The 24,297-nt window shown below is 37.6% G+C and overlaps 1 protein-coding gene across 20 annotated transcripts in view; it reads right to left on the reverse strand.

The window, feature by feature from the left end:
- Positions 1–23,091: 23,091 nt before the first annotated feature.
- Positions 23,092–24,297, reverse strand: part of SLC8A1 (solute carrier family 8 member A1) — a 243,303-nt gene continuing 242,097 nt past the window's right edge. For all 20 annotated transcript variants that reach the window (XM_040993129.1, XM_040993127.1, XM_040993128.1 and 17 more), the window contains one exon: positions 23,092–24,208. In XM_040993129.1, the coding sequence (XP_040849063.1) occupies positions 23,832–24,208 (377 nt within the window). In that variant the 3' untranslated portion in view covers positions 23,092–23,831. The remainder of the gene's footprint in view (positions 24,209–24,297) is intronic.

A 24,297-nucleotide genomic window follows, 5' to 3' on the forward strand; every position in this document is an offset into this window, starting at 1 on the left:
CCTCTCCATTTTTCCTGTAGCCATTCCTCCCCCCGATCTTATCAAGGCCATATAGTTCCCAAATACTCCCCAGGTTCACTTTTATTCCAAATTGTCCGTTGATGTGTTGTCCAGAATGAACTGGGGGGGGGTGTTGGAAAGAAGTCCATTCCTACAACTCTCTACCCGGTGCTAACACAAACATGCTAGGACGTATGGCCACAGCTTCCACAATAATATATCACACCAGAACTTGTATCCCACCAAACCAACACAACTTAGGGGTAGATTCTGTGATTGACATCAAAGGACTGCTTTTCATAACCAGCGATGATGCTACCTGTTGTCAATTTTGCTGATCAAATTAGGGTCATAAAAATTGATCTGAAAACAGTAGGGTGAAATATTCCATCCTCAGGAGCTTGCCTGGGGAGAGGAATCTTGGAATTCGCTTGATATTGTTTTACCAGCCTGGTGCTCAGTCCTAGTACACAGTTTTTGCTGTCTACTCAAGATCGAAGGAAGTGATAGAGGTGACTCCCCAGCTACCCAGTCTGACATGCAGTGAGTTACAACTGGGTCTCCCAGGCACAAGACCTGCAACATTGAGGAGAGGCAACAATAAACCATGGAAACAAGTACATCCCATTAGGTCCCAGATGTTTGCTGGTTCCTGGGCAAATCTAGAAGTTTTTTTCTGTGAACATTGGTCTGTGGAACTTTATCAGGAGCAGGACCTCATGTAGGTAGGCCTGACTGAGTTCCAAAGCAAGATTCTAACAACCTTCCACCCATGTCCTTTTTTTGCAAAGCTGGAGAAGTTGGGGAAGGAAAAATTGGGACTGCCCTGATATGAGGGATCAAATGCTCAAACATTAGACACAGGCCTCAATCTTATCACAGTCGAATTGAAACTGAGATTCAAGTCTAAGCACTGGACTTGATTCTCTCTCATTTTCCTATGCTGGAGATTGTCTCTTCTATGTTACATCACTTAGTTAGTAGAAGGCTGATGCAGGCAACTCTTCTCTTTCTGATTTCTTCAATGTGATTTGACTTACTGCTCTGCAAACACATACTGTGGTCTCTCTCCTGGCTTCGATTACGCTGGGAAGGTGACTTGGCGTCTGAATAGCTGTTCAAATTAATGTCTACTTGTTCTACTCCCATTCATTCAAGAGTTCCTGAGTATCACTGGGCTTACCACTTATTAATCCAATCATTCATATATCCATATTATATAGTGGAAACCCTAAGCAAGTATATGGTTTTTGAGGTTTTAAATTAATGTTCAAGATTTACTCCTTATGAATAATTGCATAAATGTAATAAAATTGAAGCCCTCCAACAAATGTCAGTCTTCTATACCATAGTAGATGGCAAGGGAGTAAATGCATATGTGTGGAAGGAGACTGTGTCTTCTATGTGTTCTGAAGACTTGCAACTCCTATCTAATCCCTTTCCTGGTTATATAAATACAGGAGTGTATTATGTGTTTCCAATTATAATTAGGTATGTTGGAAATGCTCTTTCTTGGTCATAGTTGATTTAGTTGTAGATTCTTATAGGGAGTTTTTGATGCAGAGCAATTCCATAATTCAGTTTGTCAATTAAACATGTTACTCCTAAGAGATGTTTTTATGAATTGTAGAAGTAATCATTTGTCATCTTGTCATTTGGAGGAAATTAATCTAAGCTTACATCTTTGCCTTCTCTGGATACCGTGGATATTGTGGTGCAATGTCATAAAAATGGAGTGACTGTGACACCGTAACAGTTTTACTGAAATGATGAAGTGATCTGTATCTTTCTCAGAATATCTTCCAAGATATCTCTAAAATTTCTTACCTCCAAACAACACTTTGTAAATTTTATGATCATAATAAATAGTTGTTCACCATCTGACTTGTTTTACTGAAAGTCAGAGAAAGTATGACAGAGTTTATAACTTAACATTGTCAACTATGCTATGATGCAATAATGACCTCAACTTAAGTTTATAAAATTCAGTAGTTAGTTTTGCTGTGCAAGAGTTCACATGTATTTTTGGAGACTAGGAATTTCAGCTTAAAAAGATTAATATGCCACTTATTTGGGGGGGGGGTCAATATTTTATCAAGCGTAAATCTTTGATTGTGAATCTGATGTTTCTGGTTTTCAGTTTTCGCCCAGATGTGAAAAATTGTGCTTAACTTACAGTATTTGACATGTGGCAATTAAAAAAAACCATAAAATATGAATTATTTTTAAAGTACCCATACAAGGGCCTGGACCAGAAATTATACAACTTTATGGACTAGTATACTGTTTTGTACATACAGTGTACTGTTTTATACTCTAGAAAGGAGATAATAATATGACACTGAGCACAAGCAAAATATCTTCAAGGAGGACAGAGAAAATTTATATGGTTAGTATCTCCATCCAATTCAACACTTGGATTTTTCCAGAATGAAACCCATATTCTGATATTTGTGTGGAAGTGGAAGAGCTCAGTGGGTATGCCAATAGTGCCGTTGCGGTGACCAGCTACATGACAGGGACCTGTGTCGTTTTTAAGGCTTTTCACATTGGAAATAAGAGCATGAAAATAGCTAAGTCACAGGTTTGTGGCAGTGAGAGTTGAATCAAATAACACGTGCGAAGAACCTACTAGTGATGAGAACCCTGGGAAGATAGCTATGCCATTCTCATTGATTTTTAATGCAGTAATAAAGTCGAGGTTATATTTTGGTAGGTGTCATCATTTCTATCATAAGATTTTCTTTTATTTCCAACCTAGCGGGTTAATCACTGCTGCAGCCTATGTTTATGAAATTGTTGCTTTCTCAGACACTTTCTCTGTCTTGGGGAAAAATGGAAAGTCACGGTCGTATAAAAAATAGGAGGTGACCTTTTACCTCTAGGATTTTTCCATTTTCATCACATCTACAAGGCTGTGATATTGCCTTTGTTCTTTTGTAGCCGGTACTTTGTATATTTTTCAAACCACTTTCAAGACTGATGAATTTCTTAAATGGAACAACATCTGGGATTGCTACAAGTCATCTTCAGAAGTGTGTTCCTGTTGAATTGAAATGCCTGTGGGAGAAGTTGTTGTGAAGTTTCTATTCTGGTTTGTTAGCAGAAAAGATTAGTCAGGATGTTGAGCTAACCTTTGCTTCAGAATTGATGGAACCCCGCTTAGTAGGAACCCTCACTAACGAGGGCTGAAGGGGGATGCTGACATCAGTCATGTAAACACTGATTTTTCTGTAATCAATCAATGACTCCAAGAACCATTATGCTGATTTCATTTCTTATTGTACTTTCTAAACATGAGTGCGCTTGTTGGCGTATTTACTTTTTGGCTTTTTTTTTTTTTTGTGGCTGAGACTTACATACTCTTGGAATTTGTTGGCTAGAGTTTTGAAACAGATGGCTACATGCTTTATTTTTTTTTTTTCCTCTTGCTTGGTTATTTTTCATCTAGTTCTCATCGTAACCAAAGATTAATTTTTTTTCCTCTCACAGACTACTATCATCAGAACTGTCAGACAGTAGCACCTGCTGGATAAAGGCTTGACCTATTGCTGTATTTTTTTTTAGTTTATGTAGATGTACTCTTATTATATTGTGCCTTGCTTCTAATGATATAGCTATAGTAAGAAATAGGAACAAAAAGAACTTTTTATGTCATATGTCCTATTGAATTTTATAGCAATATAAAAGCGCTTGCCTGTATTAATAGATGCATGGCAATGAAGAGAAACGGTGTAGTTCAGATAGATGGGAGGTGTCTGCGAATTACAGCTTACCTTGACATGAAGAGATTTGGGATCTTGGAATTTCTAAAGCTATTTATTTACATTCTATTTTCAGCCAATGGCTAAGACATTGAGGAAGAAACACTTAAAAGCCATTGGGCCAAGATACCAATCAACAACTGAATGCAAACTTTCACTAATTGTTTACTTGCAGTGTGTCTATCATTATTCCTTGAAATGGGTGAAATTTTATCTGCCAATAAGTGAGTTAGACTGATTCTACAAAGAGCTATTTACAGTTCCACATGTCCAAACATGCATAGTTATAGCATCGTGGGAACCCACATTTACTTTTAAATGTTTGGGTTCAGATGAGAAACAGCATCCTGGAAAATTTCTGGATTGTGTAATTGATTTGCAATGGGCAGGTAAGCACTAGCACAATTAGAGCTTCTTGGCTATTCACTGATGATGAACGTAGTGCTCTAACAGTTACAGAAAATACTGGAAAAAAGTCATCATTTGTAATCAGACAATTCTCAGTGAACTGAAGCCTATTTTTGGATGTGTGATTGTTCCCATTCATGTGTTATCCACCAACTGTCTGTGTCATCTTTATTATTGCTGTTGTTGTTTGGGATAATCTTATAATTGATTTGCTTTTTGAAAATAAGAGAATTAAATTGTGAATTTGTGAGTGAAATCAGATTTTTGTTTGCAAGGGAGATGTCTACGGATAAGCCAGGCCCAAAAGGAAAGACATGTTCTCCATGGTTAACCGAAAACATTGAAGGTGGCATTAGATGAGCTGATGAGATGACTTTGAGATATGAAAAGCTTGATGTATTTCTTGGCATCTTGGGAATGTTAGTCTCCCTGTTGATATGATACTTTCTCTATATTTTTAACACAAACGCTAAGCTGTAGGTTCCTGATGATGTAGGATCATTGTTGCTTTGGAGATGGATTATTTTAGCTGGGATCCAGGATGATTGCATAGGTTGTATAGATCAGAGGCCATTTCCTATTGTTTGTCATTTTCTGATACTTTATGTATGACATCTTGGGAGTTGGCTCAAACCAAGTGTGTTCTTTTATGTTTCCTGGAGAAAGAATTACATGAATGCAAGCAAGTATAAGCTTGAACTATGGAGTCGGGCTTGAAATCAGACTCTGAGTCTACCACAGTAGCTGAGTGATTTTTGGCAAGTGCTTATCTAAGCTTCATGTTCTTATTCGTAAAATGGAGTAGAAATTATGTTCTTTTCTGAGGATCAGAGAGATAATCCAAATAAAGTGCTTAGTATGCTGCCTGCTTGTTAACAAGCACTCAATAACTGTTGGCTAAAGCTACCACATGGAGAGAATTAGAATTTAGCTCATTTGGTCTACGCATCATTTCGCATGGAAGATGCTGCTGGCGTTAAACAAAGCTTTGGTCAGATATTTGATTCAGACAGCAAAGAAGACTTTGAAAAGAAGGCTGCTGTGGAGTTTCACAGTAGGGGAGCTAGATGGCGTTTGATTTTGGATAAAGCAGAAACAAGCAATGGATGTGTAGCCATTCTTAAATTTTTAACAACTTAAACTCTGAAAAGTAGATATTGTGAGTCCATTTTGTAAATGAGGAAATCAAGTTTCAGAATGGTGAAGAAACTGGAGAAGTTGATTCGACCAACTAGAGTTTGAATCTAGCGTGTCTGACTCCAAAACAAGCCTTGATAAGCACTGTTCTGTCTTGCCTAGTGTGGCTGGCTGGATCTGTGCAGTCTCACCTCCATGGCTTAGTGAACACGGTGGATGAATTCATCATTTTCTGTGGGAATGGCAAGTTACAGTTATTTTCAACAGATTCAGCAGAGTGTCAAATGGTGCAACAGAAACTTCATGATTTGAGTCAAAGCATAGACTGCTTGTTGATCACTATCCCCTCAAAGCTGGAATGCAGGACCTGGCATGGTAGCATGGCGGCTAAAGCCCTCACCTTGCACACCCTGGGATCCCATATGGGCACCGGTTCTAATCCTGGCAGCTAGACTGCCTGTCCAGCTCCCTGCTTGTGGCCCGGGAAAGCAGTGGAGGACAGCCCAAAGCTTTGGGACTCTGCACCCATGTGGGAGACCCGGAGGAGGCTCCTGGTTCCTGGCTTTGGATTGGCTCAGCTATAGCCATCGTGGCTGCCTGGGGAGTGAGTCAGCAGATGGAGGATCTTCCTCTCTCTCTTCCTCTGTGTATATCTTACTTTCCAATAAGAATAAATAATTAAAATCTTGAAAAAAAAAACCCCTGGAATGCAAGGTTTTGTGCTAGTTTCAGACCATCGGTTCTCTCTGAGCTTGAAACTTCAACACTTCAGCGTGTTGCGCCTGCTTTCTGACTTGGATGAATCTATGACTTCCTTATCTTATAGTCAAAATTTATTGTGAAAGCTAGTGGAAGTATCTTCTTGAACAACAAAATGAGAATGTAGTGGGAGCTCAAAATCTGGGCTTTATGTGTGCATGCATGCTGTGCAGGTGCTTTTTTTTTTAATTGGAAAGTCAGATACTTAGAGAGCTAGATCTTCCATCTGATGATTCACTCCCCAAGCAGCCACAATAGCTGGAGCTGCTCCAATCCAAAGTCAGGAGCCTAGAGCCTCTTCCGGGTCTCCCACGCAGGTTCAGGGTCCCAAGGCTTGGGGCTGTCCTTGACTGCCTTCCCAGGCCACAAACAGGGACCTGGAAGGGAAGTGGAGCCACCAGGATTAGAACCAGCGCCCATATGGAATCATATGGGATCCCAGCGTGTGTAAGGCGAGGACTTTAGCCATTAGGCTGGGGTGCCGGGTCTACAAGTGCTTTTGAAAGAGAATCAGATATGGTATATGTAGGGAAATCTATCAGAAGACCTTCTGAATGAGCACCTCTCCTTTCTGCGTGTAGTTTTTGGATACATTTCGTTGTTTCACCACCTGTTTTTTTTTTTTTTTTCTGCAGACTTTCTTCATCTTCTGTACAGGCACCATGTGAGGAAATGGTGAATTTATGCTGTATCTTATGTGTGGCAGATACCTTAAGGTACAGCCTAAAAAGTTAATTGATATGCAACTCAAAGACAGAGACTTTTCATCGTTTCTTAATTACTTAGCCTCAGCTCTCTTAAATTGCTTCATTTTCTTTTGTTTGGCTTTAGGAATCAGTACATCTGTGATAGTTTCTGCTCCCCGAACAAATGTACTGCTTCAATTCAAGACTCCTTTGCAGATAATTCAATTGTTTATAATAAGATAGAAGGGACAAAACAATTTACTAAATCCATGGAAACCGCAGAATAATGATTTATGGAAAGTTCAAAAAATTCTCTGTGGAAATTAGATTTATCTTTTCTGATTCTTATGGATTTTTCCAATATTTGATTCTCAGCAAAGCGTAAATAAATACTTATTGAATGAAATGAATTTTGGTTATAACTAAAATGTCATTAAATGTGACAGGGAAAGTTTTGATTTTCCTTTGTTTATATTAATTTATGTAATCACACTTAAGATACATAAAAGTTGATAAAATATGAATTGGTAATTTATAAACATTTATATTTCAGTATTAGGAAATATGGGAAAAATTAATGAAACAGGACAATGACTCATACAGAATTGACTAGTTCAGGCAATGAAAAAGTTCACAGATTAGTTTAACGAGATCAAATGTCACATAACATACATATGACACATAATGCTTCTGATTTTGATATTAACATATGACCAATTATACACATGAGAAATATTGCCAGTTCAATTTTGGGTTATGAAATATATAATTTTTTGATACGATATTTCAAATTATAACATATCTCAGGCAGCATGCAGGAAAAGTCATTTATTGTACATTTGTTAGGACACACCTTGCACCAAACTTCCAGTTTTTTGGTAATTAGGTCAAGAATATAGAATCCACTGAAATGATATTGTAGTCGATATCAGCAGTTGAATTAACTGACAACATTTGTGGTAAAAATAAAAACTCTGAATTCATTAACAAAATGCACAGTGATCATAAACTCAATTATTTAAAAATCATTTTTCACAATTCTCATTTATTGGTGACACAGCAGCGGTAGGAAGGCTGAATTCTGAGAGCTGGTTTTACATAATAGCAGGATTTTATTCTTCGGTGGGCTCACATGATTACAACAAAGATGTTTACCATTTGAAATCACAGATTGTAACAACGGTGCTATACAAACATCACAAATATTTGGTGTCTCAGAGTCTTAACAAATATTATGTTGTGATTATTCCACAAAGAGACTAGATTAACAGGCAGTGTAAGTCACATGTATCTTAAGATTTTAAAAATACATTTTATACAGTAGGCTTCTAATACCTTCACTAACATTTCTTTTTTTTTTTTTTTTAATTTTGTCATCATACTTACAGTCCTTAAACTACCAGTCTGTGGCTCTTGCCAAGAAAGTCAATAAAATTGTATTTCCCAACAGGAATATGGCTGAGTGTACATTGAATCACAGTCAACAAAGCAACATCTAATTTGTAACGTATCATTTTAAATTTAAATAAAATGTAATCCTTTCAAAAGATAGAAGTTTGAACAAAACTACAGTAATCAAAAGTTCTATTTACAAAACATTAGAATATATTTTTGAATGGCTAGTTCTTGCTAACTGCACAGATTAGATATCCTTGGTGAGCGTCATCTGTTAGCCTTCTGTGCAATGTTTAGACCTCTGAGTTACTGGAGTTGCATGGAATCTTAGGCAGGAAAATTGCATGGCAATTTCCAACCACTTTACATGGTTAAAATGGAAGATGTACTATCTTTCATGTTTGACAAGATGTGTCATTAAACGGATGGGCTGGAATTCCCAAAATGTAATTGAAAGCAGTATAAGAGTTGTTGGAAATATTGATAAGTTAACCATCAAATGTTGGAATTCTATTCTAGCATTATGCAGTTGATCCACATTGTGGTACCTCTTATTTCCAAGGCTTCTGTGTATTACAATGACTTAAAAATATTCCCATGCTCTTTAGAAATACAAAATCTTAATTCTGAAAAGGTAGAGGAATATAGGGTAGGTATTTCTTACAATCACATTCATAATAAAAGAAGTTAATCTACATTTTACAGATCATAAAACAATTTTCTTTGGCGGAAGTCTTTTGAAACAACTTGATACTCTTACAGCATTTCAGTTAGGCCATTTTTTTCTTTTGGTGATACTGTGTATACGGTCAATTGTTCAGTACTTTCAGTTAATAGGAGAAAAAAATCACATATAGAAAAATATGCATTAGCACATATTCTTTCTGAAAGTTAAATTGCAAGACTCACCAATACTAGAGATGGTATTTTACACAGACATTTCTGTTTATTTAGTATGGTAAATTCAACCACATGGCCTGGCAAGAGGATGTTTATACCTTTATTCCCCACAGGATTTTATCACTCTATCACAATGAAAAATTTTTTGGAATCTTTGGGACTATTATTCATGTTTGCAACAAAATGAAAAGTATATGATACATATATCTTTATGCATTTGTATGCATGTATATGTACTCAAAATGGCATGTCTTAAAGATTTATACTTACTGGCATGAATGATTACAAATGAAAGGATTCAGTTAAGTCTCCAAAGGTATTATTGACGTATCACCACTCAGGAATTACCAAGTGCAACGAAGTTATTTTAGAACAGCTGTAGACATGTGAACAATCCTCAGGCTCAACTAGAGGAACGTGTGCATTTCTTACTGTGTTTTTCTGTCTTTGATGTTGTCTGTGATGGGTCTTTGACACTGTGAATACAGGACAGGAACAGGCTATTCTTTCCTATTTTACCCTCCCTGGGGAAGGTTCTGGAAGGATGACATGCAACTCCCTAGCTCTGACTCTCCTCCCCATCCCTGCCTTTTGTTTTTGTTTTTGGATTGCCTATTGTGCTGTCTCAAGATGAGTTCAGATTCCTATCAGAATCTTCCAGGATTTTTATTCAGTTGGAAAGAATTGCCATCATTAACCATCAAGAAGTGAGATAAGTTCTAGATTTGTTGCCTACTTGGCTCTTCTTTCTCACCTATTCCCTCTCTCCATGACTACCCGTAGTGTCACAAAGCCATAGTTGGTGTATTAATAGTGTGAGTTCCTTGCCTTGCCCTTATTTGTATCTCTGAAGATAGAAATGTCTGCTCAGTGGGAGTTTCCTACTGTATGACACAGGGAAGTCCTGTCGCAGAGTAACAGTTGTGCCAACAGTGATTATTATGGCTTTTGGAATAGTGTTGAATTGCACCACAGTACTGTTTAAGTCATGATAAATGGCAGTGAAAGGCAAGCCTATTGGGAAATTAGAAATAATTATCTCTCACATTCTTAGAATATGTATTTTCCCCCTCATAAACATTCTGGAGAAATTTTAAATCCTAGCTTGATTTAGGATTCTAAAACTTGAGCCAATAATTGCATCATGGGCAACTTTCATCTTGGGTTTAAGACCATTTCTAAAAATCAATCAAAAAGCACTATGGACTACAGGAAAGGAGTCAAGGCTCTGGATTTATTGTGATGGGAGTGAATTCCACTCAATCTGTTCCAGCCCCCTGACTCTTTCTTGTGATGCTTCTCCCGAGCAAAGTGGCTTCTTCATCATGAAACTTTGAGTGAAAGACATGGCATGTGAATGGTGATGTACACAAAGGTGGAGACAGAAGGAAGAACTGTGCAGCAGTGAAAGTCATTTGGTGACTGGCTGTGTGAGAGAATGGTAGGGTGATTTGGAGAGAGACAGAAAATGCCCCACTCAGTGACAGAAAGAGGACACTGATGCAGTTGTTCAAGCTTTGACCAGTCATGGGAGAATGCGCATTTTACAGAAGCAGGTGTAACAGTATGAGATATCAGCTCTCCTCATTCCTGAAAGAGTAGCCACTGTTTCCTCTGCCACATCCGGCTGCTTTCCCGAGAGCCTTCAAGTTGAGGTGGTGGCATTTTTTTCTCCAGAATGTCATTGTTGGCCTTACAGTTGAGGCCTTTTTTACATACTTGGAATGCATTTTATGGATTAAAAGGAAGTGTCAGATACACATGAGTGTTTCAAGTGCCCACCCATGTGACGTTTTCAGGTTAGATGAAAAGAAACATACATGCACAAACATGCATGACTCACAATCAGAACTTCTCTTTTCAAAGTCATTTCTATAGGCAAAGTTACTTGCTGCCTGCACTTCAGTTCTGCAACAACTCGAATGAGAAATCCTAGAAAGGAGTTCCCAGGAAACTGGGGGTGATGTCTATATTCTGTGATTTTTCAACCTTTAGGAATCACATGAGACTTTGAAAAACATATAATATCAAACTTTGTCACAGTCTGTAGTCATTGCAGTCCAACTAGTATATACTCACCCTTCTCGACAATAGCCTGAGTCTTAGTACTATGACACCATGAGTAAGGCAAATATGCCAGAGAAGGAAATTTTCTTGGTCTGGGGCAGGCAGGCAGGTAAAGAAGATGAACTATTGGTCTTTAAAAGGACCAAAATAGTTGTTTGATAAGAAACTCTGATGGGAAAGCCTGCTCAGTCATACCAGAAAAATTAGTTATATGGATTAACTTTCCTTTACCTTGAATATTTGACTGGTGGGCAAACCTGCTCACAATCCTCAACCTATGCTATGTGCCTGGCAAGATTCTATGACTTAAGCTTTGGAGCTGCTCCTTGGCAGAGAGAAGCATTAAGTGATGGGTGACATTGACTTTCCCTGCTCTCAGAGAGCACCGTGGGTTTCAAACTTGGACCTGCAGCCAAATCGCCAGAAGGCCTTGCTTAAACTCACTGCTGGTCCTATTCTAGAAGTTTGATTCATAGATTTCAGGTGGAGTCTTGAGTGGGACAGGACAAGTTCTATACTTTAACAAATTTCCAAGTTGTGCTGATGGTCTTCTCTGAATACCAAACAAAGAATTGTGTACGGAGGCTTTTGCTGTGGTTTTGTGTGTAAAACCACAGCCTAGGGTGTCGGCATCCATATCGGTACTGCTTTGTGTCTCAGCTGATCTACTTCCAACCCAGCTCCCTGATAACAGCTTGCGAAAGCAGCAGAACCTGGATCAAGGACTTGCACCCCTATGCCCATGTGGGGGACCCAGAAGAAGCTGCTGGTTGTAGACCTACCCAGCTCTGGCTGTTGATGCTGATTAGGGAGTGAACCAATAGATGGAAGATGTCTCCCTCTCAGTCTCTAATTCTTACCAGGATACAGCTTTTCCATGTGGAACACAAAAGTTAATACTGGATCTCCCCAACCATATCTATCCCATTTTTCAAGTGCACGTAATGAATGAGTTTTATTGGTGTTATGTCAATTATAGATAATCATGTTCAGCAGTTGGTCATATCAACATATAGAACAAACCTATAAATAAAATATGATTCAAACTATAAGAGCATTAAAGTGTTTTCTTGGCATATAAATGGTATTCTCCCTGTCTCTTATGTTAACCAGGATGATTAACATAAGAACTAAATTTCTCAGATGATGTTCATAATAGAAAATCTGGGTGTTGGGCATATGGGAAATCTTTGTATTTGTCATTTTTGTTTTAAAAAGTTAAAGCTAGTCTGACATAAAAATGAATTTGTCCGTACTTTTTATGAATCTCAAAGTCTTTGATTTTATTCCTTTCAGATATTTAATAAAATGGAAAAGCCTATATGAGAGATTAGGCAAGAGAACATCAAGGGAAAGTGCACGATAAAGAGGTGAGTTAAGCAAGCTGTCAATAGGTGTAATTAGAAGGTGCACGTTGTGTGACTGAAGGTAGACCTGGCTCAATTCAAGAAGCAGGTTTGGCGCAGAATTAAGGATGAAAATAAGATGTTTGTGTCAAGGAGCCATTGCCTGTGCAGAGGAGAGCTGAATCTCTACACAGGGTTCACTTCCTTTAAAAAGCACCTGTGCTGATTGACAGCACTGCCACGATTGCTTCAGGCAGTCTTCAACAGAGAAAGCTAGGGTGCATATTTGTTCTAAAAAAGACGAAAACATTCACCTTTTCAGTTTAGTATTTCCTAATCAAATATGAAATGGAGGGCAATTTCAACATGAGGGGCTTACTGAAATATAAAATGTGATGCCTACTACAACATAACAGTAAGTCTATAAAGAACTCTATAATGAAAGAATAGAAAGCAATTTAAACCCTGGGCAGAAGTCAAAGAAATTACTATAGTTCTAGCTAAAATAACTTCTTTTTCATTTCCCTCGCAACATTGCGATTTGCAAGATAACTTTATCATTGCAATGTCAGTAATTTTTGTTTACTCTCTCTTCTTGGCATATTTGTCTCGATGCCTCAAGGCTAATGAAATTGCGGTAAATCACTCCATGATATTGAAATATTGAAATAGCTACCCATTTATGACTTTCTAACCAGTAATCTTTTGAGAGGAAGTTTACATTCATTTCACTAGAATAGCCTTTGTTTACATAGATGGAATTCACTGTAGTTGCTTTTCTTTGTCTCCAATGGAAGTGTCTACATTTTCTTGCTATATATTATCTGTGTGCATAGTATTAATGAGGGTTTGGGGTGTATCAGGCCAAAGGATGACTTGAGTGCGATTTCACTTTTGGTAAGAAAAATTTTTTGGTGAAATTTTAAACAGTCATTTTCTCTATCAGAAGGGAGGCATGCTAGGCAGTTGACTGTGTAGCAAATATAATTTGTTTTTCATGAGCTTTTAGAATACTTGTAACTTTTAAACATCTTTCTGCATGGTCATTGCACATCTTGTTTCTAATTCACATAGTTGTATAAAATAATTCCCTGTTAGTCTTGTTCTCCTAATAGGCTGTCTTTAAACACAAATAATTTTTGAATGTGGAATTTTTATGGGTAACTATGTGAACTTCAAGTTTACATTGAGATCAGTGAGTTCAGCCATGAGAATTTTACTGATTTAGGATCCGTTTCAATTTCATTGCGATTTCTATGGCTTTCAAAAGGGAGAAAATTTTATTCCCTTCTGGGAAGGAAGACTTTTCCCCAGCACTGCACAAATAATTATTTCAAAACATTAAATAATGAAATCCAAATAGCATGTGATTTCTTTGGCTTGACACCTGCACCTGCAATCGAGTATGACAGGGTACAATTTGTTCACAACTTAAGCCTCACAAGTGGATGATAACAGGGTCTATTGACCATGTAGGGCTTGATCTTTCCTGCAAAATCAAGCAAGTCAAAGTCCCTCTACTTTGTGATAAAATTAGACCCCCCAAGACATCTGGGAATTGATAAACCTCCAACTAAACACTTTTCAGAAAAAGAAATGGCTTCAGATTCTCTGTGCTTGATGTTAAAGTGGTCACTGTATTCAGAAATGATGAACGAGACTGCTCTAGTTAGCTGCTCATAGATGAGAGCTGCAGCTGAATTCACTGCTATAGAACCAGATGCCTCAAAGTCGAGAGCAATGGGCAGAGTTTAGAAAATACACGGATGGATTAGTATCAACTCCCAATAGAAAACAGATCAGCAATGGCAATGCAAATGATCTTTTACCAGCCTTTGCCAACCTGCAGTATTAAAGACTGTATTGTTGACCTTATACAGGGTTTTGCTCAGGATATAATAGTTGGGTTTGAATCTATCCCATTGGCAAAAGACTGGATGTGAAAGTTGAGAAAATTAGCATTACTATTTCTATTGCAGCAATTTCCCTGATAGGTATCAGGCTGATAAAATGTCTCTAGAGCACAATGAAGGTTGATTTGGCTAGAATGCAATAATTGAATTTCTCCTGACTTATTCTGTGGTAGTGTTAATTTTCTGAAGTCCCTTAGTCTGAATTTTTCCTATAGTCTTGTGTCAAAATGCTTAGAGCAAAAAAAAAAAAAATTCTTGAGTTTTATGCAATTGTATGCCTGAAATGACACAATATGATGTGGCATTTGATTTTAAATTGCCACACTGGTTTTGCTCTATAGTTTGTTGTTGCTGTTGCTTGAGTTGTAACTAAATATGATGTGAGTCAACGACCAGGCAGGTTTATGAAGCTCACTAATTTCCTCTCCTCTTGGTTTAACCTTCTGATCCTCTCTCCCCAGGTAATTATCCAGCTGATGCTTACCATAGTTCCAGTCATCTTCAGAAAGCTGTTCAGTGAGTACATTTTTAACCTATATGTGATCAACATGACTGCTTTCATACAAAAATTTGGGGTTACTAAGGTACCTGCTGTTTTTTCTATATTAGAATTTGTTGAATAATTGTTCTAAATCCAGGAGAAGATCAAATAAAACACAGTAAGGAGCTACATTAGTACCTTCCATGGAGTAAGTGTAGGAACTCCACTGCGGACTATGACAGCAAAACTTCAAGAGAGTCTGACATGGGCTTGCCTTCCACTCTAACACTATAGCTTGGACAGAACCTTCTTTCCTTCCATGTTCTCAAACATTGTAAAATATCTTTGTAGTTGTCCTAGAGAGACTCAAATTGATTCTGATTTCTTGGCAAAGTAGACTCACTCTTGGAATAAAAATATAATTGTCCATAGATCTGATATTGGTTGGTAAAAGTATTTGTCCTAAACAGTGATACCTGGGTCATTATTTCCACTTTACCTATAGCATGACTGCTAATTAGAATACCATGGAGGAAAACATGCAAGCTCTCTTTGCTTCATGGCTGTACTCCGTATTTTAAAATTGGTTGCATGGCAACAGTTTTGAAAAGATAGGTTCATTCTTCATGTAGGCAACAAGACTGACTAAACTGCTTGACTTAAGGAAGGTTAGAGTTCCAAACAACAACAAAAAAAACCCCAAACCCCCACACCAAAAAACAAATGGAAAACAGCCTAGAGTGATTCAAATGAGAAAGCAGTCACTGTACCATAGGTGAAAATAATTCTGCTATTATTTAACTGTTGCTAGACCGTATCTGAAAAAGAGCTGCAGTGGAGGTGTGGCTTGAAGACTGGGAATGGCTTCCCCTATGTCGTTTAATTCTGTATCTTATCTACTAATTGAAAGGTGCTGCGGTTAGGGGTTAGGACATGACTAGTGATGTGTCTCCCCTGCCCAAATGCTGGTTTGCCTCTAGGTAATGTGTGAATGGACAGGTGTGGTCTTTGGGTACGGATACATGACCATATCCCAGGGCTAAATAAGTAACATCTTTCGGATGTTTTACAAAGATCTAACCTTTGCTTCAATTTTGTGTTTAACATGTAAAAGATTGGAATTTTTAAAATGATGAACAAATGAACATTACTTCTGAAGAAGGACCACTATGCCACTTTGGGCTTCTCTTTCATGATTTACAATTTTTTTTGAGGAATGTTTCCAGGGAGTAAGAGTCAGTAGCAGAAAAAGGGCACAGAAAGGAAGAGCCGACGATGCCAAAACTGACCACAGCCTCCCTGGGACCTACAGTCATTTCTTAATAAAATATAACCCACTACTGGAAAAACCTACCTGTTTTAATCAGAAAGTGCCTGTTTTTTTCAAGCAAATCTATGCAGAATCGCTAAAAGAAACCTGCATATATCAAGAATGTTCTAAGCCTCATAAAGACATGTATTATGGAATCATCTGTTCTATAGCAGGTTTGGAGTGCCAAGTTTCCAAATTTCCTGTGAGATTACTGATGACAGTAGAATTTTTTTCTCTTTAAAGTTCTGGACTAAAATTTCTGAGTTCCCCTCCCCCCTTTTTATCTTTTCAAATTTAACAAAGACAGTTGTAGCCAAAAAAAAAAAAAAATTAAGTACATTTTGTTTTCAAGTTTACTGTCCTTTATTTATTTTATAGCAATGGTGTCATCCACTGGTGAAACAGCAATAGCACAAGTTCCCTCTTGTATTTCAGATGGAGTCTATTACATCATTCAAAATTGAACTCAATAGGCACCACTGACTAGGCATTAGTAGGACTGCTCTTTCTGCCATCCTCACTTTACCCTCACCTGACGTGGAGAAATCTCATATGCCAACAGGTTTAAAGGGTTAAGTTGCCTGTGAGGATCTTAAAGGGAAAAGTATTAGGAGCAAGAGGCTGAATCAGTATGAAAGTTGAGAATATCTAAACTGCAGCCATGGGAGATTTCACATGGTGATGAATGGTTACTTTTTAGGGGCAGGTTTCTGTGTAACTCATGTTTAAACAATGATGACTGACACTTAAGAGTCAGCTGGTTAGCACTGTATGTTGATAGAAAAAGAAATTTGCATCCTTTTAATTGCTTGGATTTTTACTATAGCTGGAGCATTTTTTTTTCTCCACCCAAGAGCTGCTTGTAACGACTTCGCAAAGGCAGAGGGTATTTGAAAAATTCAGAGAGGAATCTTAATTGATCCCAAATATTTTCTATGAGAAATGCTTGCCAGAAGAAATTAGGGGAAACAAATGATTTTCTTTTCAAACATTTACTTTTGTTTTAAGGAGGATGCAAATAATGACCATTAAGCAGTTTTCAAGCAGCTTTGAATTTTTATCTTTAGCTAAATAGGAAGAAAAAAAAATGTGCGTCCTCCTAAGCTTCTTCATATTTTACAGTTATAAAGGAAATCAGGGAAAAAAATAGTAACCTGACATGAGTAATCCTAGACATTCAAAAAATGTCAGGTTGGGTTTTCGGATGAAACCTAATAATATTGATTTAAATCATATCATTGCTTCTGAAAACATAATCTATCTTACTTAAACAGAATGATAGAAATAACCTACAGTAATCTGTGATGAAATACTCTTAGCACATTCCTTTGTGACCACTTAGATATTCTCAACATCATCCCAGTAATTATTTTATCCATGTTACACAAGTGTATGGGTGCTATTAGAAGATCAAATCTTTCAGGATTCCTTCTTTGGAGTATTTTTCAAAGTTTAATGTTAATGTGAATATTCAAAGATATTTACAGAGAATATACTTTTCCCCAAATTGTCTATCTGGATCACATCTTGTTCTTCAATATTTATGTAGTATAGTTTGTTCTTTGTTTTTAAGTATTTGGAAAAGTAATCAACAACATTGCTTTTTACCTTTGCAAATAATGGGCTATAAACTCAACTATCTGATCTTCACATTAAAAGTAGGTCATTACATTCCTAGGGTCACATTTTTAAAGAAGTTGTCCTTACTGGTGAATTGTCACTGTCCCAATATGTGGTTCCGGGGGGTTTAGTAAAGCTTTAACTAAACATCAGCTTTGGAACCTAGGAGAGGTTCTCTGAAAATATTTGAAGTGGATACTCAACATCTTGAGTGCTGTAATAATCATCTTAGTAAATTAATCACCCACAATATATTCTTAGGTTTGGTTAAGTATATTTCTGTGTTTGCAGTGAACTAATTAATAGGGCTAGGCTATTTCAGCACTGTCAAAATTGAGCAGGAAAAGACACTTTCTGTCCTTGTCTGTTTATTAATGCTGGCTTCCCAACTACTTGTGTATCAGGAATGTAATATCTACAGAGAAGCATTCTTATGATTCAAAGAGATAATCAGTAATAATGCTGCAGTGTCTAACTGTAGAAGAAACCACTAAGTGTTCATAGAGGAACTGCATTGCATTCTAATGACAGTTTTCTAGCTGCAATGTAATCATGTAGGACTTTCTTATGGCAAATTCACTTCCAGAAAAGCAAACCACTTTTAGCAGGAGTAGTTTCCCATTGCTGAAATGTAATCAAGAGCATCACTAAGGGTAGCTGGATGCAAAGATGCAAAAGTCAAAAAGAAAGATAATGATTGACTATCCCCTAGGATATTAGGATATTAGGATATCCTAATCCTCTGTGGTATTTTGAAAAGATTCAGTCAGCATGATTCTAAAAAAAAGCACTTAGAACATAGGGCAACAAAGTGTTACTGAAAGGAATTGGCTCACAGTTATAACTGCTATTTGACATTGATTTTTGAACTTATGTAGCAATGACATTTCCTAAAATAATCAACAAGAACTTATATTCCATTGCATTAAATATTTTGTAGGAGATTAAATAAGACCTTGGGGGAAAAAAGCTGAACATTTGGAGAGCCTTGTGTTTGGAATATCTTGGTAGGCAGAAGAAAAATCACAGCAAGTTGGAAAATTATTCTGTGTGGACTGGGAAGTTGAATCACTTTCTCCCTTGGCAGGAGCAATAGGAAAAAAAAAAAAAAGGGAGGTGGCGGTCCCAGTGGCCTTATAGGTAAGGCATCCTTTGTTTTGGGAGATGATGAATTGACTGATTAAACTCCAAAAAAAAAAAAAATAGAGTATCTTTATTATCTACTCTTCCCATGTATAACTTGTAGGTGGAGTAGCATGAAAAGCATCCAGCAGTTAATATATGCTGGATGATGTAAAGACCGTGAATATGACAAGAACTGATAAATACATATGGTAGAAAATAATAGATAAATCTTTAACAAAAAGTTAACCTGAACAAAAAGATCATGAATCCACTCATAATAGCACCTTTCTTTCCCTGTAAGATAAATAAGCTTTTCTATTTGTCTTTTGAGTAACACATTCACTTATTTACTGACTGTAATTCAAATGTTCTCTTTGCTGAGTTATACCAAAACTTAGAATGTCAGGGCCATGTGAAGTGACTGTTACAATAGCTCAATGCTAGCTGTAGGCCGGGGAAATACAACTTTGCTTAGTGTCAGTAATCTTGAAGGTATGAAACTATATCTAGTAATTCGCATGAATGAACAGGGATGAAAACCACAATGAAAACAAAGAGTCCACATGTGGAGATCCAGGATCCCCAAGGAAGCCTTAACAAGGCTGCCTGCTGTTTTTTATGAAGGTAAAAAGTTTTGTTACTATTCATGAAAGGGAAAGACTTTCTCATCTACAGGAGAATATCTTGTCATCGTGTCTACAGAGTGCTCAAATGTACACAATAACCAGTCATCCTCATTTTACTTGCGATGGTATGGGATCAGGGCTCTTCGACATGAATGTAGCCCTGTGTAGAAACAGCAATGTGGACGATGAGTTTGTGCTTTGGAAAATGTGCTGCATCACAACCTCACTGCAGCATGGACCACTTATTCTAAAAACCATATCACAAGAAAAATGTGCATTTTTGCTGTGAGCCACAGAAAGCAGAGTTCTATGGAATTTTCCTTGATTGAAGGACTGAATCAGAATTGGTGAGCAAATTAAGATTTTCTTAGACGTTGATAACCACTGGGCTACAGCATGTGCTGAAAACTCCTGAACTGGTCAGGGAGGCTCTGGTCACTGAATTACTCTTTTTTTGTTTGTTTCATAAAGTAAATATTGGCTTCTCATTTCATTTTAAACCAAATAATCATATCCCAAGAGACTATATCAATTGCTGAATCTAAGAACATGTTTACATTTTACCTTATTTTCCTCACAATTGATGCAATGAAATTTTTATGAAATTTTTTCCAAATGAAAAATTTCAAGTTAATCAGATATAAAAAATATCATGGGTGTAGTAGAAATTTTTTCAATCTATTGCAGTAAGAACTATACCCACTGATAATTATTGTAAACTCTCAAATAAACAGATTTTAGAGACTGCTAATTTTTCACATAAATACTTAATCCAATATTATCACTTCTTCCTATACTGCTCTTATTATATTATGTATGAGAGCTACAACTTACATACGTTGACAATCAGGAATTACTGATACAAAGCAGCTCTGGGAATCAAAAGGAATGCAGGGTTTGATACAAAGGAATAACTTACCTAATACCTCTGAGGAAGTAACAAGTCTCTTGATGACCATTTTTATTAAGTTTTAATTATTTGTTATAATACTCTGCATGCCAAAAGCTCCTTGACAGTTAACTGTTTATGGGTTCATGGTACTTAGATGTGAAAAGGACATAGGTAGACTTGGACAAAAAAAATGTTAAAAATTAGCAGAATATAGTGGCATCCTATATTTATTTCAGCATGTTAGGATAGAAAACCTTCTGGTACTATGCTCTCCTGGGACATTAAAACAAGAACATTCTAGGTCCAAAGGCTTTACATTTTCAAAAGTCTGAATTATGGGGTTCTTACTTTCTTTTTGATGAGGATACCAATTGTACAATAAATACCTTTTTGGTCTTTATTTCTTCAAAACATGAAAACAAAAAATGAAGTGGGTGACGATGAGAAGAGAGAAAACATGCCATACACAATGTGCTGTAGTACTAATGATTAAATCAGAAATGATTAGAAACTTTATTTGTCTATGTCAATAATGTGTTCCATTTGTAAAGGACAGCACAAGTAGTGCACTTCCCCCTCCCCTAAAACTGTGCACAACACACACAAAATAATTATACACAAGTAGTATAATTAATAATAGCCCTGAATAACCACAATCATATTATTCCTATAGCACAAAAACTCAAAAAGCAAAAGAACAAAAAACTTTGAAGTTAAAATTGACCAACACCAAAAAAAGAGAAAATTTTTTTTTTGAGTCCTCCATGGTAAATTGCTATGGGATTGTTGATATTCCAGATGTGGCTAAAAGTGAGCACTGACTCTAATGTTTAAACAACTTACTTGATACTTCTAGGCTAGCTTTCCATTTAGTAAGCATCAAAAAGGTTGGATTAGAATGTGCCTCACAGGAGTTAGGAGTTAGGTCACCAGTTTGTTGGGTCACTGGCCACTCCAGATGTAGACCTGGGTCTCCAAGAGAGAATTTGTGGGTTGAGAAGTCACGTTGTCAGATTAGCAACCGACTTGACCTTCCCCATAATTTGGATCACTAGAAAGACTGCTCTTCTGGGCTTAAAAGGGGGACATGGACATATCTGTAACTTGGTCATGTGCTTAGCTAAAGAAAATCTTGGACATTTGGACAATGGTATGGTTTAAGAGTATTTTCTGCTAAAAGGGTTTAATTGTGTTTTCCCTAGCAAGGCATGTTTGTCTCTACATGGTTATGTTAACTTTTCCAAATGGAAATAGCAGTCGTTGAAATTGTAACTCTCCTGAGGGCAGGGATCTGGGCCATCTTGTTTATGGGTTAGTTACAAGGAGGCAGCATACCACCTGGCATATTGAATGAGTAACCATTTAATTATTCATTAACTAGGTGTCTGTTACATGATGGAGGATCAGGATTGCTGAATGGACAAAAAGGAAATTCATTTTAGGAACAGTTACTAAGTATGAATCAACAGAAGGATAGGGTTGGGTCTAGCATGGCGTTCCTTAGAGACAGAATCTGATGGAGGTGACTGACATCTTTTACTAGTGGAGTTACTACTTTGAAATGTGAGTTTATCCACACTCTTTGGTATTTTGTGGTAGTCATTCCTATGCTCCCGGGAGGTGCTGATCTTCTTTCATTGCCCCCTTTTCAGGCATGTGTAGAGGAGAAATCTCCCTTGGGAATGCTAACTTCTTTCTGATGCAGGAGCTATGGCTAGAGGAGTCTGGATGAGAAAGGCCAGGGGGAAAAAAGCTCAAAAAAAAAAGCCTTTTACATAAAAAAAAAATGGAAAAAAACTTTAGTATCTACTATCTGTGCCAGACAGAGCAGATAGGCAATAAATATTGAGGGCAGAGGGGTTGGGGAAGGGAGAGACGAGGCGGGGCCTGTGGAAACCGCAGCTTTGGAAGCCCAGGCACATCTGGTGCATCTGCTTCTCTACATTACCTTTCTCTTTGGCCTGGTGGAACTAACCAGTGATTCTTAGATGCCCCAGATGTGTTCCACAAAGCGGGTTCTCTATGAAGATCCTTGTAGTTTTCCAGCCACTCTCTTAATAACTTTAACTTCTTCCGCATGTGATGGTTATTGCTTCTTAGGAATGAAGGTGCAGATTCACAAATAAGCCATTTTCTCCTCATATCTCTAAATAATAATCAAACTCAGTAACAATCAAAGTAACAACTGAGGTGAAAAGCAAACTCACTTAGTTCTTCAATGTCCAATCATCATTGCTGAATGGGAGGACAGTATATGCTATACTCTATTATATACAGATATGCTTTGTTTTGTTTTTCATCCATGCACGGTGTAACAGGTCACAACAACATTCCCAAACAGGCACATGAAAAAGAAAGTGAATGTTTAGTCATGACTGAAACAGGATTGTGCAAGCCATGGATGCCTTTGAAAATAAAACTGACAGACAAGCCCAGGCAAGAGCAACATGGGGTTGGGAAACATGGATGCAAATGGAAAAGGAAGATGTGCTTTTTGAGTAGAGTATTCTTCCTGTTTGCATGTTGGGGCAGGTGAACAGGAGGAGGAGAAGGGTAGGGATGGGACACCTGCAGGGTTAGCTGGGCTGGAACATAAGGGCCTTGATAATCATAATCTAGACCTAGAGAAAGAAGAAACAAATGATTTGTGTGTTCTTGGCAATCTAGGCACATTCACGCTGTACCTGTTGAACAAGAATGCCAGGCATAATAGCTTTAGATCCCAAGCTACTTATAGAAGCATCAGTATTCCTGGCTCCATTCTAGCTCCCATGATGTTTCTTGGAGGCAGCCTAGCCTAGGCTTACTTTCTGGAGACAAGCATAGACTTTGGAAACAGCAAACACATGCTTCTTTTCTTCTTCCATGCTCAGATTCTTTCTTAAATCAAAATAACTTTTTAAGTATTTGGGGGGAGGTGAGGGAGATCTTAATGACTATATTTTTCTCAAAAAAATCAAAAATTCATTTGCATCTGGATGGGCCATCGCTTTCCAAAAGAGAAGCAAAATCCTGAGCCTCCCAAGAAAACAAAATGAAATAGAATGAGAAACAAAAGCCAAGTATCAACCACCTCCCAAACTGCACTGAAAACAACATCAGAAAACAACAAAACATATCAAAGCCTTAGCAATATATCAACCTGGAGAGTACAGCCCTTGTAGGCTGCGCTGCAGTCATTGAGCCTTGCCTTGTTCAACATGATGATGCCCCAGGAATGGAAGGTGATGGTTTCTTACTTCGGCCCTAGTACAGAGTATGCTCTTGAAGCTGGATTCCATCAGCAGGTAAGTGAACATGACAAATGTCAGTTTCCTCTGTTCATTATACATAATTTTTATGTATATATGTATATATATGTATATATATATATATAAATTTGCTAGATCTGGTTGTTCCTTTAGAAGCCTTTTATGTGGCAGTAGGCCTCCAGGGAAGAGAAGAAAATGTACAAGAGCCACAGGAGCACAAAGAGGCAGGATGTCAAGAGCTTGGCAGTCCGGGGCCCGCCTAGCTCACCTCCAATTTCTGGCCTCCGCCGATACAGCAGCACTCCCACATTGATGAAAGCAAAAATGGTGAAGAGAGTGACAGAGAAAGCCAATGTGCCAGGGGACACTTTGAACTGTTCCCCATTGGCTGCATGGTAGATGGCGGCAATGGACCAAGCCACGCCGATTCCCAGGAAGACATTCACAGCATTGCTGCCAGTGACGTTACCTATGGAGGCATCAGCATACTGGTCCTGGGTGGCTGCCACTTTACTGGCAAAGGTGTCTGCGGAAAAAGAAGACAAAGGGATGAAGTTCAACCAATTGAATATGTCTGGCGCATTGCATGCTTTATCTGTGATGCTAGAATCACAT

This window comes from Ochotona curzoniae, unplaced genomic scaffold, assembly GCF_017591425.1.
Source record: "Ochotona curzoniae isolate NIBS_2020 unplaced genomic scaffold, NIBS_Ocur_1.0 contig_883, whole genome shotgun sequence".
Lineage (NCBI taxonomy): Eukaryota > Metazoa > Chordata > Mammalia > Lagomorpha > Ochotonidae > Ochotona > Ochotona curzoniae.